We start from the raw sequence: 17,069 nt of genomic DNA on the forward strand, positions 1-17,069 counted from the left end.
ACAAACACTTTAAAATAATCTTTTAATATATTAAATACAATAAATATAATTAATTTAGCATGAAGATTGTACCGAATTGCATGTGCTCAATAGACTGGAAGAAATAATTTTCCTATTTTTATCTTGCAACAGTTATAAGTAACCCTTTTTTACATTACGACGTTGGTACATTTTTTTTCAACGCACAAATACTTGCCAAATTTTTTTCGTTGTTCCGAGTAGTTCTGTCCTAGAAATGTTTATTACGTATTATTATATTTTAAAATAAATGTTTTATCATTCAAAATGACACTGATTTGGTAAAATAAATATCATGAAACATTTAAGTGTCATTTGTTCAATAATATGCTATTTTCATGATAATATATCATTCATACAAGTTAAATAGTACCTAACACCGAAAGCACGTGTTTGAAAGACGAAATTGGCCTAAAAATAAAATCATAAAATCTTGTCTCTACTACTAAGTTTACAAAAGGTAACAGTTGCCGCCCTTCTATGCCAGCAACAGAATGATGGTTTAGAATGGAACCTAGTCCTACTGGATCTGTTTGGAGTTACCTCAGACCTGGATTGTCGTTGTCGTTATATGAACTGTCTGTATTAATTGTGAGCACCAAATTAATTCCTGCAACACTAATCTAATCCAAGGAATCTGACGGTAAGTCAAATTTACCAAAATACTGGATGTTACCATTTAGCAAAGTTCGCTCAACTCTCGTCAAAAACTGACAAACCCCAATTGATCGAGGAGACAGTAAAGCCATCTAGGGGCCAATTATTACAGTAAATTTATTCAAATGGACAATTATAAACATACTTCCAAGTGTACGGATTGTTGGAACGGCCTTCGATTCTGACTTGGTGCGCATGAAATACTGGTTTACAGTCGACCGGTTAAAGACGCATTCTCTCTTTTCGTCACCGACGTCTATTCTCTGGGAAGTCAGAAAATTATAGCGGAATTTTTATTAATAAAATCTTTTCGTGAATGGAGCGGAAGACGCATGGAACGGAAATGTGTAACCGCGGTGCTGCCATCTGGGGTGGATGTTGCGAACCAAAGTTCACAAAACCAAAGGGAAACTCAATAGTATTAAATGTTTAATGATTTTTTAACAAGATAGGCAGTATTATTTTTATATAAAATTCTTTTTTCGAAAATCAGGCCCAAAGCCAGGGTGTAGTATTTTTTCAAGTCTCTTTTGCTTTTATGAGAGCCGTTTCATTAAATACATTTCGCTCTGCAAAGCGAATGATTCGATAGTCGACGTAGATGCTGCGGCAACGAATTCTAGCGGCGGGTGCGGAAACTACGTGTGATTCGCGTTAAGAAATTCAGTTTAAAAAAAATTAAATTTGCGTTTTTATTTATTACACTCGGCATTAGGTATACCTACATTAAATTTCGTGTCTGAGTTTCGTATTATAAGTGTATTTGCAACATGACAACACATGTATTTGCGTGTTACTGAGGTTATATTTAGGGCCATGCATATTTCGCGAAAAGATTCCGAGACTAGCTGAAAGTTAAAACACTGTAGCATCGTCTGTGTTTCGCTATTGGGTGAGTTTCTTTCAGGTACATGACGATTGTTAAAACACCAGTCACAGTAAATCATTGCGGAACCAAATGCGTCCTGAGTGGCTCAGGCAAATAAGGCAACGGATTCTCTCGCAGACGGTCGCCAATCACAAGGAAGAAACCGCCGGTGCGCGGGTACCTTGTTGCAGTCTAGTAGGCGTTCAGATTTATTCGCGAAAATTGCCTGCCCCTAGTTATATGTTACACATCACTGACGAATACTTAAAGACTCGCTCACATTTTTTTTTCCTCGTTAGGGCTTATAGACACGTGTGGAGATGCCACAGCCCACCCCCCTCCAACTCCCCTGCGACGGGGCTGGAGGCGTGCCGTGATTGGTGGCTGCAATACCCGCCGCCGCGCCGGGGGCCAATAGCTGCCACGAGGCCTGTCTGTGACGTGGCGAGAGTGACAGGCAGTGTAGAAAGAGGAGGGTGGGGGGGGGGGGTGAATGGCCACCCTAGGAGGATTGATCCTTGCACCACGAATACAATAATGCTGCCAGTTGTACTCGCTTTTCGGAACAACCAATTTAAGCGGACATGATCGTGTTCCTGCAAGGGAGTTGCGAATTGTTTCGTTCTCCAAACCTTGTTTTTTTTTTTTTTTTAAGTTATACTTCTAATGCGACTTCCAACAAGGTTGCGTTAAACTTTTAACGCTACCATGGAGAATAACGCTACCATGGAGAACTATTTTCATGCAATTAAAAACTGTTTTTTAATGATTCCAAAGAAGTATAACTTCTCACGCGCGTACCTAAGTACACGCACCCATTTCCCCCCCCCCCCCCCCACTTCTTGCAGTTATGTTTGGTCGCATTAGAATTTAAATTCAACAAATTTTTTTTAGATTTTATTCTAACAAGATATAATAACTAATACGCATCAAGGGAGTTATAGCGATATTTTTCAACCTTCCCAAAACACTGTCAGCTGATCGTTCGCTCAGGTGATCTGTCAGTTGCGTGGGAAACTTTGCGATGACCGTGTCGAAAATGAGGAAAGAGCCTCGTTTAATTTTTTTAAACGTACAAATTTTATAAGGTTTTAAAGTTAGATGTACTCTCGTATTGAACCACATGGTAATCGTGAAGTCTGGTTGCAAGAATAATTGAGCAACCATCTATCATATTTCCAGAGAACTGACACAATTTAAAGGACAAACTTGAGAGACTTGTGATAAACTGAGCTGTGTCTACAAACACTCAGTTCAGTTTATTTTTCAAATCAGGATTCAGGTAAACCAGGGTTCCTTCACTTATCTGTAGAAGACTTTCCCTGTCTTTTCCATATCTTTTCACGAAAAGTGTTACAAATTTGTCCTGATGAATTTTCTAAAATTGTTTATTATTTATTTTGTAATTTTCTCAACCAAAAAAGGAGACAATCCGTCCTCCACCATCCCTATGGTTGTATTATTTAAAACAGAACCTTGCTCACGCCATTTTACAGTGTATATGAGTATGCATTAAACACCATCTGGGAAAAAAAACGTGTATTCAAAGTCTGGGTTATGGCATACCGAAGCATAAAATTACTATCACGGAAGGATTTATATGATTCTTCCAGGTTTTAAAATAAATTTCTTGTCTTTCCCTGCAAGTTTTAACTTTCCCGACATTTCCTTGACTTTTCCCTGACTTTTCCTTAACATTTACCTGACCTTTCCTTGAAATTTACCCGACCTTTCCATGATATTTACCCGAATTTAATTTTTCATCAACCGAATTTTCTCTGACTTTTCCCCTGGCATTTCACTGACATTTCCATGACATTTACCTGACTTTCCCCTGACGTTACATTTGCTTTCTCCTGACTTTTTCATGACACTCCTAACTTTCCCCTGACAATTCCCTGACTTCTCTGACATATTCATGACTTTTCCCTGACAGTACCCAGTATATCCCTTGCATTACCCTGTATTTATCTGACTTTTCCCTGATATTACACTTAATTTCTCCTGACATTCCACTTAATTTCTCCTGACATTACACTTACTTTCTCCTGACATTACACTTATTTTATCCTAACATTTTCATGAACTTCCCTGACATTTCTCTGACTTCACTGACATTTCCCGACTTCCTTGACATTTACCCGACTTCCCTAACATTTCCCTGACACTTCCCTGACTTCCTTGACATTTCCCTGACTTTCCTGACAATTCCATGACTTCCCTAACATTTACCCGACTTCACTGACATTTCCCTGACATTTACCCGACTTCCCTAACAGTTCCCCGACTTCACTGACATTTCCCCGACTTCCCTGACATTTACCCGACTTCCCTAACAGTTCCCCGATTTCACTGACATTTCCCCGACTTCCTTGACATTTCTCCGACTTCCCTAACATTTCTCCGACTTCCCTGACATTTCTCCGACTTCCCTAACATTTCCCTGACTTCCCTGACACTTCCCTGACTTCCCTGACTTTTCCCTGACACATACCCTGTATTTCCCGGACCTCCTCAGTGTGTGGACACGTGTGAAGTGGGCGGGGCGCGCCGTGTCGCAGCTGCTGAACCTGGTGGTGAGCGGGGAGCTGCACTGCAGCAAGGAGGAGGCGGCCTGCCTCGCGGGCATCCAGCTGCGCATCGAGGAGTCGTGGGGGCGGCCCTTCGACGGCGGCGGTCCTGCCCCCGGCGCCGCCCCCGCCGCGCCGCCCTCGCCCGACGACCCGTCCGCCCTGCGGCCCATCTCCGAGGACAAGGTGGGCGGCGCACTCACCGGTGGACACTAGGATAGCCTCCATTATCCTCTGCATTTCTCAAGCAAACACGCGTGTTTATTGGGTGCTAACTTGTGAGTCGTCTCCACTGGGTAGCTTGTGATTCGACGCTTCTTTGGTCGATAGTCTGTCATTTGCCCAGAGAGATCCAGTTAAACTGCGAGCCAATAGCAGAACTAGCAGAATTGTTCACATGTTTGAATATTAGCCTATCACGAAATTAATCCGCGAATTTTTCCGGTCCCTAACTATGGGCCGTGTTTTTATTGTGTGGATACATAAAAGGACAAGGATATATCTAAACAACTGACAAGTCTTTATTCTGGCTGCTGGCACGGCGGTAATAACAGAATGGATAAGTTATTTCTGGTAAAGGCCCTCGGAATGGTTGGTATTTATACCTTTTACAGGAAACATGGAAGAACAAACAAGGCCAACTCCATCCACGGGTTCATCCAAAACAAGGGTGTGCCTGGATGGTAGAAGAAGAAAAGTAGTGCTCCTAGCACACCCTAATGGGTTCAGTTCTAGGGGGTGGAGGTGGTGAGGCCAGGCCGGGCTTTGCCCGGAAATAACCTGTTCATCTGGACGATTCTAGGCCAGTGAGGAAACCCTCAGCCAAAAAGAAGTGTCTAATCACAGGCAAACCAGCTGAGACGACTCACAATGAACAGAGGACTAGTGTAGTGCATACTGAAGTTCATCGAAACCGTGAATTATTCCAGTCCCTACGTCACTAGACTGCAATAAGTTATAATCCCCCGCTAGCGATTGGTGGCCATCTGCCATTCAGGACGTGTTAGCTTCCGCACTGAATTACTGTGACTGGTGTTTTAACAGTATTCAGTATTCATGTGCCCGAAAGAAACACAGCCAACCTCGAAACACAGACAATGCTACCAAGTTTTAACTCACAGATGGTCTGAAAATCTTTTCACGAAAAATGTATGGCACATGAGATGAGTTACTGTTTATATTTTGTTGTTGCAGACAAGACATGTATATTGACAGTAAAATCAATCATGTATCGTAATTTAATTGGCGCAACAAATTTTATAATGAAAAAAGTTGGCTACTATTGCTATATATAAAAGTCTTTTTACAATCCCTATTATTGCTGTCTGAAAGAAATATATATATATGTCCAATTAAACCAAGTCTATTAAAAAATAACAAGCAATAATATTTTTAATTTTATTTTTGATTTAATGTTCGGTTTATTTAACGAATAAAAAATTGATTTAGAATTTTTTCTTTACTTTTTATAAAGTGTTATAACTGTGAGGTGACTGCAATAATTCATTTGTTTTGTCCAACTAGAGATTCAACTTTTATACAATTGTGCTAGTATGAATGTAAAATACATATTTAAATCCACGACAGTGTTAAAAAAAAAACATTATAAATGGCTATGCCACAGCAAAATTACTCAGGAAGATTTAGGAAGGGAATCAATCGTTCTTGACCTATGGCAAGAAACAATCTCAAAATTGGCCTGGAATTAAAATAGGAGTGTTGGGTGTGTTAAGGGGCTTTAAGTACATATGAGTTGATAATCGTCTTATTTATATGCTTTCATTTATGCTCTGTGCTCAACCAGAAAATACTACCTGTGGTATTTTTGGAAGGCACGCCATTTCGCCGCTATGAGCTGCGTTATTGGACTTTTATATTACAGATATTTTGTGAGCATATCGCACGTGTGTCTAACCATGGTGTTTAAAAATCTTTTTTAACGTTTGTTAATTTTAAAAATGAGTTTCAACAATATTTCTAAGAGAAACATTCATATTACGTGCATCATCGAAACCGTAGTTTGTAAGCATGTTCATTTACTTATCAGTAGAGACAGGAGAAATTCGCGGGTTCATTTCATGATATGCTAGAATCCAAACAACGGTATCTTTATATTGCTTCTGTGATTGACTCACAATTTATCTGAAGGACTTTGAGCCAATGAAAAACCTTCAACCAAAAAAAGTATCGAATCGCAAGCGTCCCAGTTGACAGGTGTCACGAGTCAGTAGCCAATGAGCAGGTGGCATTTGCCTGAGTGTGTAGGGGATTGTGGAGTCTATCCTAGAGGTCATCGAAATCGCGAATTTTTCCAGTCTCTACTTATCAGACATAAAGTGACACCTGTGTTGATGGTGCTGAGGTCTGCTTCTGACAGTGAGGTCGTCATTCGAATTCCCAGTAGACGAACATCTAGCAAGCGATAAGCCCACTTACGCCCTGCTTCACGATGAAAATTGGAATATGATCTTTTTCGAATACCGAACAAAAATCACTGTAAACCTGTAGACGAATTTTTCGTATCGGAAGTTCTAACGGATGGGAACGGACAGATATTGTGCTTGCATACATAATCAAGAATTCATTGGCTTTACTGTTGTTATTAGTGTAAAAGACTTGTTGATTTTTTTTTAAAGAAGCACAGTGTGTGATGCTTAGGTATTAACGATTTTAAATGAAGTTTATTGCTTGCGCCACAATCACTTTTAGCCGCAGAATTGTTGGCACAACGTCCAGAGTGCTTCTTCGTGTTATCTTTAAAAATTTGTGCAATGGGAGTGCATGACTTTATGTAAGCTTTCGGATGTACGCCATTGCTAAGCACATGTATGTAGAAGAAAACTTCAAAAAAAAACCAAAAGACAAAAAACAAAAAAATTAAGCAAAAATTGCTGTTGTCAACAGGCTATATACACCATATAATATTCCATAACAGGAATATGGTCAACAAACAAAGGAAAAACAAAGAAAAATGGACTAAGAGAACGAAAAAAACAACACAAATTATGAATTGAACCCCAACAAAAATTCAGCACAACAGCTGAAACGAGACAAAAACACAACAAAACGAAAAGACGAAAACAAACACAATATTTTTCCAAAACAGAAACAATCCAGCACAACAGTTGAAACGAGACAAAAACACAACAAAACGAAAAGACGAACAAACACAATAGTTTTACAAAACAGAAACAAGCGACGTTTCGGGAACTGCTATCTGCTCCCGACCTCAGGCAGAGACGCACATGGTACGAAAAAAAAGTGCTTCTTGAGGAAAGGTTTTTTTTTTCGGATCGACTGGCAGAATGGCGCAACAGAATGGCGCAACGTACCACTAGTTAGCTCTGTTGACGGTCGCAGGAAGAAGCCTTGGCAGTGCGTAATATTTTCTTACCTGACTTGATGTAAGTTTTTGGACACTCCCATTGCACAAATCTTTCAAAGATAACATTTTCTTACCTTTTGCTTGCTACAGAGGGAAGTGCACTATTGTGTTGTTCCAGCAGCAATTATTTGACAAAGCGTAAGCTGCTCTCTGTGTGAACGAATAATGAGATCGGAATATTTAATTACTCGTGAGCCACTAACCTTGCAGCCAATAATTTTTATATATCTTTGTTTTATATGTATACCTCAATCCAAAAAGCGTATCATTCACTTTGGTTCATTTCGAACCTTTTTTTTTCATTTCGTCCTAGGACCACGTAATAATTTTAGCTGTCCTCTTCCTCGGCCATCTGCGTTTGCCCAACACTCCGCACTCTTTGCCCCTGCAGTTTCTTATCTGCTCCCACAATCCACGTATTTAATATTAATTTTTTAAACTTCGACTATTCCTAATAATTCCGAGAGATTTTGGAGATTCTTCTGTAGTGAATCGCATTCCTGGAAGTTTTTAAGAGTGATTACCATCCAATGTAGATATTTTTCAGGCGCTTAAACTTATCTTATAAGTTAATTGTGTTTTAATTATTACTGTTGGTGTAATTTTTTAAAGAGTTGCATTGTTATTACTGAATATTTTGTTATTTATTGAGTGTATTATTGTTTTTATAACTATTTAGGTATTGTTTGCGAGGTGGGACTGAACAAAGACATTGGACTCGCATTACTGAGATCGTGGTTGAAATACCAGTTGGGAAATCTTGATTTGGGTCTTCCAAGGTTTCCCGAAAAAAATACATCAGTCTGGGGAAATCCTTTGTATGTATATGTATAAGCCAATAGTAGGGTCACCTGTATTTCGCGAATACATTTCGTGTCAAGGTATTTCACAAAATGCTGTAGCATTTATCCTGTGGTTATTGGCTGAGGTCGGTGAGAGGCGTCGTCCCGCTCTTGACGGGGCCGATGAGAATGTGGTCACAGTACTGCTGCACCCTCACAATTTGCCATGACTCTTAGAAAAAGCTACAGTGTTTTGTGAAATACCTTCACATGAAATTAAATCGCGAAATAGAGGTGTCCCTGGCCATCAGGTATCTCGGTGACCGATGAACGGCTGGCGGGTGATCTGTGCAGGAGAGCTTCCAGCTGCCCGTGCCCAGCCTGAGCGTGGCGAGGCCAGTCAGCCCGCTGACAGAGGAGCAGGAGGCGGCGGACAGTGGGGCGTGGCGCAAGGTGGCGGCTGTGGCCGCCCCCAGGGGCCAGGCCCCCACCACCCCCGCCAGCCTGCTGAGGCGCTGCTACCCGTCCAGTTCGTCCCAGGCCCCCTTCCTGCCGGCCGGCCGCCTGGAAGACTGCCTGCCGCCCTGCTACCTCGCCGCCAAGACCATGGCCAAGCTCATCAAGGTAGGTGTCCCTCCGTCTCATCGGCGTGAGGCACTTCTCCCAGCCGTACAAGGTGAGAGTGCCTGTCCTTGTAGCCAACTGCCTGCCGCCATGCTACCTCGCCGCCAAGACCATGGCCAAGCTCATCAAGGTAGGTGTCCCTCCGTCTCATCGGCGTGAGGCACTTCTCCCAGCCGTACAAGGTGAGAGTGCCTGTCCTTGTAGTCAACTGCCTGCCGCCATGCTACCTCGCCGCCAAGACCATGGCCAAGCTCATCAAGGTAGGTGTCCCTTCGTCTCATCGGCGTGAGGCCCTTCTCCCAGCCGTACAAGGTGAGAGTGCCTTTCCTTGTAGCCAGCTGCCTGCCGCCCTGCTACCTCGCCGCCAAGACCATGGCCAAGCTCATCAAGGTAGGTGTAACTCTGTCTCATCGGCGTGAGGCCCTTCCCCCAGCCGTGCAAGGTGAGAGTGCCTTTCCTTCTTGCCAGCTGCCTGCCTCCATGCTATCTCGCCGCCAAGACCATGGCCAAGCTCCTCAAGGTAGGTGTCCCTCCATCTCATAGGCGTGAGGCCCTTCTCCCAGCCGTGCAAGGTAGGAGTGCCTTTCCTTCTGGCCAACTGCCTGCCTCCATGCTACCTCGCCGCCAAGACCATGGCCAAGCTCATCAAGGTAGGTGTCCCACCGTCTCATCGGCGTGAGGCCCTTCACCCAGCCATACAATGTAAGAGTGCCTTTCCTTCTTGCCAGCTGCCTGCCTCCATGCTACCTCGCCGCCAAGACCATGGCCAAGCTCATCAAGGTAGGTGTCCCTCCATCTCATCGGCGTGAGGCCCTTCACCCAGCCATACAAGGTAAGAGTGCCCTTCCTTCTTGCCAGCTGTCTGCCACCCTGCTACCTTGCCGCCAAGACCATGGCCAAGCTCATCAAAATAGGTGTTCTTCCATCTCATCCGCATTAGGCCCTTCTCCCAGCCGTACAAGGTGAGAGTGCCTTTCCTTGTAGCCAGCTGCCTGCCGCCCTGCTACCTCGCCGCCAAGACCATGGCCAAGCTCATCAAGGTAGGTGTCCCTCCATCTCATCGGCATGAGGCCCTTCTCCCAGCCGTACAAGGTGAGAGTGTCTTTCTTTGTAGCCACCTTCCTGCCTCAATGCTGCCTCGCCGCCAACACCATGGCCAAGCTCATCAAAGTAGGTGTCCCTCCATCTCATAGGCGAGAGGCCCTTCTCCCAGCCGTGCAAGGTAAGAGTGCCTTTCCTTCTTGCCAGCTGCCTGCCTCCATGCTACCTCGCCGCCAAGACCATGGCCAAGCTCATCAAGGTAGCTGTCCCTCCATCTCATAGGCGTGAGGCCCTTCTCCCAGCCGTGCAAGGTAAGAGTGCCTTTCCTTCTTGCCAGCTGCCTGCCTCCATGCTACCTCGCCGCCAAGACCATGGCCAAGCTCATCAAGGTAGGTGTCCCTCCATCTCATAGGCGTGAGGCCCTTCTCCCAGCCATGCAAGGTAAGAGTGCCTTTCCTTCTTGCCAGCTGCCTGCCTCCATGCTACCTCACCGCCAAGACCATGGCCAAGCTCATCAAGGTAGGTGTCCCTCCATCTCATAGGCGTGAGGCCCTTCTCCCAGCCGTGCAAGGTGAGAGTGTCTTTCTTTGTAGCCAGCTGCCTGCCTCCTTGGCTACCTCGCCGCCAAGACCATGGTCAAGCACATCAAAGTAGGTGTCCCTCCATCTCATAGGCGAGAGGCCCTTCTCCCAGCCGTGCAAGGTAAGAGTGCCTTTCCTTCTTGCCAGCTGCCTCCCTCCATGCTACCTCGCCGCCAAGACCATGGCCAAGCTCATCAAGGTAGGTGTACCTCCATCTCATCGGTGCGAGGCCCTTCACCCAGCCATACAAGGTAATAGTGCCTTTCCTTCTTGCCAGCTGCCTGCCTCCATGCTACCTCGCCGCCAAGACCATGGCCAAGCTCATCAAGGTAGGTGTCCCTCTATCTCATCGGCGTGAGGCCCTTCACCCAGCCATACAAGGTAAGAGTGCCCTTCCTTCTTGCCAGCTGTCTGCCACCCTTTACCTTGCCGCCAAGACCATGGCCAAGCTTATCAAGAAAGGTGTCCTTCCATCTCATCGGCATGAGGCCCTTTCTCCCAGCCGTACAAGGTAGGAGTTCCTTTTCCTTGTAGCCAGCTGCCTACCTCCATGCTACCTCGCCTCCAAGACCATGGCCAAGCTCTTCAAGGTAGGTGTCCCTCCATCTCATCGGCGTGAGGCCCTTCTCCCAGCCTGTACAAGGTAGGAGTGCCTTTCCTTGTAGCCAGCTGCCTGCCTCCATGCTACCTCGCCGCCAAGACCATTGCCAAGCTCATCAAGGTAGGTGTCCCTCTGTCTCATCAGCGTGAGGCCCTTCCCCCAGCCGTGCAAGGTGAGAGTGCCTTTCCTTCTTGCCAGCTGCCTGCCTCCATGCTATCTCGCCGCCAAGACCATGGCCAAGCTCCTCAAGGTAGGTGTCCCTCCATCTCATAGGCGTGAGGCCCTTCTCCCAGCCGTACAAGGTGAGAGATCCTTTCCTTCTTGCCAGCTGCCTGCCTCCATGCTACCTCGCCGCCAAGACCATGGCCAAGCTCATCAAGGTAGGTGTCCCTCCATCTCATAGGCGTGAGGCCCTTCTCCCAGCCGTGCAAGGTAGGAGTGCCTTTCCATCTGGCCAACTGCCTGCCTCCATGCTACCTCGCCGCCAAGACCATGGCCAAGCTCATCAAGGTAGGTGTCCCTCCGTCTCATCGGCGTGAGGCCCTTCACCCAGCCATACAAGGTAGGAGTGCCTTTCCTTGTAGCCAGCTGCCTGCCTCCATGCTACCTCGCCGCCAAGACCATGGCCAAGCTCATCAAGGTAGGTGTCCCTCCATCTCATCGGCGTGATGCCCTTCACCCAGCCATACAAGGTAAGAGTGCCCTTCCTTCTTGCCAGCTGTCTGCCACCCGGCTACCTTGCCGCTAAGACCATGGCCAAGCTCATCAAGGTAGGTGTTCTTCCATCTCATCGGCATGAGGCCCTTCTCCCAGCCGTACAAGGTTTTAGTGCCTTTCATTGTAGCCAGCTGCCTGCCGCCCTGCTACCTCGCCGCCAAGACCATGGCCATGCTCATCAAGGTAGGTGTCCCTCCATCTCATCGGCGTGAGGCCCTTCTCCCAGCCGTGCAAGGTAAGAGTGCCCTTCCTTCTTGCCAGATGCCTGCCGCACTGCTACCTCGCCGCCAAGACCATGGCCAAGCTCATCAAGGTAGGTGTCCCTCCATCTCATCGGCATGAGGCCCTTCCCCCAGCCATGCAAGGTTAGAGTTTCTTTCCTTGTAGCCAGCTGCCTGCCTTCATGCTACCTCGCCGCCAAGACCATGGCCAAGCTCATCGAGGTAGGTGTCCCTCCATCTCATAGGCGTGAGGCCCTTCTCCCAGCCGTGCAAGGTAAGAGTGCCTTTCCTTGTAGCCAGCTGCCTGCCGCCTTGCTACCTCGCCGCCAAGACCATGGCCAAGCTCATCAAGGTAGGTGTCCCTCCGTCTCAACGGCGTGAGGCCTTTCTCCCAGCCGTACAAGGTAGGAGTGCCTTTCCTTGTAGCCAGTTGCCTGCCTCGCCGCCAAGACCATGGCCAAGCTCATCAAGGTAGGAGTTCCTCCAACTCATCGGCGTGAGGCCCTTCTCCCAGCCGTGCAAGGTAGGAGTGCCTTTCCTTGTAGCCAGCTGCCTGCCGCCCTGCTTCCTCGCCGCCAAGACCATGGCCAAGCTCATCAAGGTAGGTGTCCCTCCGTCTCATCGGCGTGAGGCCCTTCTCAAGCCGTGCAAGGTAAGAGTGCCTTTCCTTGTAGCCAGCTGCCTGCCGCCCTGCTTCCTCGCCGCCAAGACCATGGCCAACCTCATCAAGGTAGGTGTCCCTCCGTCTCATCGGCGTGAGGCTCTTCCCCCAGCCTTACAAGGTAGGAGTGCCTTTCCTTGTAGCCAGCTGTCTGCCGCCCTGCTACCTCGCCGCCAAGACCATGGCCAAGCTCATCAAGGTAGATTTCCCCTGCGTCTCATCGGCGTGAGGCCCTTCCCCCAGCCGTACAAGGTAGGAGTGCCTTTCCTTGTAGCCAGCTGCCTGCCGCCCTGCTACCTCGCCGCCAAGACCATGGCCAAGCTCATCAAATTAGGTGTCCCTCCATCTCATCGGCGTGGGGCCCTTCTCCCAGCCGTACAAGGTAAGAGTGCCTTTCCTTGTAGCCAGCTTCCTGCCTCCATGCTACCTCGCCGCCAAGACCATGGCCAAGCTCATCAAAATAGGTGTTCTTCCATCTCATCCGCATGAGGCCCTTCTCCCAGCCGTACAAGGTGAGAGTGCCTTTCCTTGTAGCCAGCTGCCTGCCGCCCTGCTACCTCGCCGCCAAGACCATGGCCAAGCTCATCAAGGTAGGTGTCCCTCCGTCTCATCGGCGTGAGGCCCTTCTCCCAGCCGTGCAAGGTAGGAGTGCCTTTCCTTGTAGCCAGCTGCCTGCCTCCATGCTACCTCACCGCCAAGACCATGGCCAAGCTCATCAAGGTAGGTGTCCCTCCATCTCATCGGCGTGAGGCCCTTTTCCCAGCCGTACAAGGTAGGAGTGCCTTTCCTTGTAGCCAGCTGCCTGCCTCCATGCTACCGCGCCGCCAAGACCATGGCCAAGCCCATCAAGGTAGGTGTCCCTCCATCTCATCGGCGTGAGGCCCTTCCCCCAGCCGTGCAAGGTAGGAGTGCCTTTCCTTGTAGCCAGCTGCCTGCCTCCATGCTACCTCACCGCCAAGACCATGGCCAAGCTCATCAAGGTAGGTGTCCCTCCGTCTCATCGGCGTGAGGCCCTTCCCCCAGCCGTACAAAGTAGGAGTGCCTTTCCTTGTAGCCAGCTGCCTGCCTTCAATGCTACCTCACCGCCAAGACCATGGCCAAGCTCATCAAGGTAGGTGTCCCTCCGTTTCATCGGCATGAGGCCCTTTCTCCCAGCCGTACAAGGTAGGAGTGCCTTTCCTTGTAGCCAGCTGCCTACCTCCATGCTACCTCGCCTCCAAGTCTATGGCCAAGCTCTTCAAGGTAGGTGTCCCTCCATCTCATCGGCGTGAGGCCCTTCTCCCAGCCGTACAAGGTAGGAGTGCCTTTCCTTGTAGCCAGCTGCCTGCCTCCATGCTACCTCGCCGCCAATACCATGGCCAAGCTCATCAAGGTAGGTGTCCCTCCGTCTCATCAGCGTGAGTCCCTTCCCCCAGCCGTACAAAGTAGGAGTGCCTTTCCTTGTAGCCAGCTGCCTGCCTCCATGCTACCTCGCCGCCAAGACCATGGCCAAGCTCATCAAGGTAGGTGTCCCTCCATCTCATCGGCGTGAGGCCCTTCTCCCAGCCGTATAAGGTAGGAGTGCCTTTCCTTGTAGTCAGCTGCCTGCCTCCATGCTACCTCTCCGCTAAGACCATGGCCAAGCTCATCAAGGTAGGTGTCCCTCCATCTCATCGGCGTGAGGCCCTTTTCCCAGCCGTACAATGTAGGATTGCCTTTCCTTGTAGCCAGCTGCCTGCCTCCATGCTACCTCGCCGCCAAGACCATGGCCAAGCTCATCAAGGTAGGTGTCCCTCCGTCTCATCGGCATGAGGCCCTTCTCCCAGCCGTACAAGGTAGGAGTGCCTTTCCTTGTAGCCAGCTGCCTGCCTCCATGCTACCTCGCCGCCAAGACCATGGCCAAGCTCATCAAGGTAGGTGTCCCTCCGTCTCATCGGCATGAGGCCCTTCTCCCAGCCGTACAAGGTGAGAGTGCCTTTCCTTGTAGCCAGCTGCTTGGAAGACTGCTTGCTTTAATGTTACTTCGCCACCAAGACAAGTTCATCAATGTAGGTGTATGTACCTCCATCTTTAATGTGAGGGCGTCCAGCCACACAAGTTAGTGTTGCTCTTCGTGAGCTGCCTAGAGCCTTAGGCCATACAAGGTAGGGATACCCATCTTGCTAATAGCTGCCTGGATAACTTCCAGAGCTGGCGTGCCACCTCGTCACCAAGACAATGGCCAAGTTCACCAAGGTCGGTAGTCCCTCAGTCTCTTCGACGTGAGGTCCTCTTTCCAACCGCAAAAGGTAAGAGTGCCCTTCCTCATTGCCAGCTGCCTGTAGGACTGACTGCCTACCGGTCTGCTACCTCGCAGCCAAGACCTAGGTCTAGCTTATGAGGTAGGTGTTTCACTTCCTTTTTGAACCGAGGTTCTTCTTCCAGTACAAGTCACAGACAATTATTCTACTTCTGATATTTTTTGCCACTCTTCCTACTGACCAGAGTAAAACCTTCTTTTTGATGATCAATTTATATACTATTTACTGCTAAAAATGTTACATTTCATATTTCTTTTACTCGAAGTAGTTTTAAATACCTCGTTCGGTTCCATTTAGGTACTGCTTTGATGTCTACATGGTACATCTACAACGGCTACGAAGACATTTTTACCTGCTAATTTGATAGAAACATGTTTTCCAGAAATGTAATTTATTGAATTAAATTTTTTGTTTGCCTATATATGTTACCTAATAATACAAGCAAGCATTTAAGTGCAGAAATTTATTTAGGTAATTCATTAAACTACGATATAATATTTATCGCAACCAAATTACATTATTAATATTTAGGCAAAAACTTTTCTTAGGGTGTTCCATTTTTTTTTGCAATAATATTCACTAAAGTGACGTAGCTACAATTTCTATGGGCTGAATATAGTTCTTTATCTTCGTGTTTTGATGTTGCAAATGAACTCTGAGAAGATCGTTAAGTCCATCGGATGTTATCACTGGCATACGAAAATAATTAAAAGTATTCTTTTCATCTTGTCACAGTTCTTGAAATAGAAGAAATGCGCTCCTTTTTAATCTTTCTCATTAAAAGAGGATGTACTCAAACCAGTATAGTTCGCTTTTTTTTTACATCTTTGAATCAAACTCAACACATCGCATAATTTCTGTATTCTGTGCATGGCTGCAACAACCGATCCAATTCCGGAAGAATATGGTGTAGTGTTAAGTGACAAAAATAATTTCTTTGTGCGTCCATACTGCAAGGATAATGTGAAAGGAGCCGAAGTAGTAACTATATCTCGTAAGTCGTGATTACAACTCGGAAGTTATAATACTATAACTCGAAAGTAGTGACTATAACTCGGAAGTAGTGACTATAACTCAGAAGCAGTGACTATAAGTCGGAAGTTATAATACTGCAACTCGGAAGTAGTGACTATAACTCGGAAGTTATAATACTACAACTCGAAAGTAGTGACTATAACTTAGAAGCAGTGACTATAACTCGGAAGTTGTAATACTACAACTCGAAAGTAGTGACTATAACTCAGAAGCAGTGACTATAACTCGGAAGTTATAATACTACAACTCGAAAGCAGTGACTATAACTCAGAAGTAGTGACTATAACTCGGAAGTAGTGACTATAACTCGGAATAATTTTAAAAAAACCTGTGCATAACCTACTGTCACTGGTTAGTCACGTGATGAGCACGTAGTTAAGTGAGAGAGGGGGTGGGGTAGTACTCAAGCAGATGTCTGCTACCTGAGAACATTCTTCTCGCGTAGTCCGAGTTACACGATCCGACTCTCGGAATGGCTTACACGTTGGAACTTAAATCTCATATTGGATCGGGTACACCACGCGAGAACAAGCAGGGGAGAAGTAAACAATGCTGAACACATTTCAATGTTACTGTGACGTACGATGTTGCTGAAACAAATAGTGCTGCGGTAGATTTTAAACAATTGAACGAAAATTGTGACAAGAGGGGAAAAAATCAAAATCAGGTTGACTTTTTTTGACATCTTCAGGTAAGAAAACATAGCACAGAAACGTAATTGAAGTGGACGGAGAAAAATCCACGGGGATTATTCTCAAAAAGATTTGGCCTGGCCCTTAAATAACTTAAATAAGCAGGTAATGCTATGAGAACAAGAGCTGGAACAAAAATTCAAATCGAAGAGAAATATTTTGGTATAAACCTGTGGATTAGCTGCTAGGTGAGGACGCTCTCTCGAACAAATAAATGAATGTCGGGAAGCTAGCAAGCAGTAGTTAACGTCGAAAAAAACACTCATAGTGTAATTTCTTGTCGGCAGTAAAATGCGGAAATTGACGTCAAAAATCCATTAGGGGCAGGTTCGCAATT

At 46.7% G+C, this 17,069-nt stretch overlaps 1 protein-coding gene across 1 annotated transcript in view; it reads left to right on the plus strand.

The window, feature by feature from the left end:
- Window positions 1-8,852: 8,852 nt before the first annotated feature.
- LOC134532297 (1-phosphatidylinositol 4,5-bisphosphate phosphodiesterase epsilon-1-like) overlaps window positions 8,853-17,069 on the plus strand; it is a 191,924-nt gene continuing 183,707 nt past the window's right edge. Inside the window, 1 exon segment of the mRNA XM_063368719.1 lies at window positions 8,853-8,904. Within this exon segment, the coding sequence (XP_063224789.1) occupies window positions 8,887-8,904 (18 nt within the window). The 5' untranslated portion in view covers window positions 8,853-8,886.

This window comes from Bacillus rossius, chromosome 1 (assembly GCF_032445375.1).
Source record: "Bacillus rossius redtenbacheri isolate Brsri chromosome 1, Brsri_v3, whole genome shotgun sequence".
In the NCBI taxonomy this organism is placed as follows: Eukaryota; Metazoa; Arthropoda; class Insecta; order Phasmatodea; family Bacillidae; genus Bacillus; species Bacillus rossius.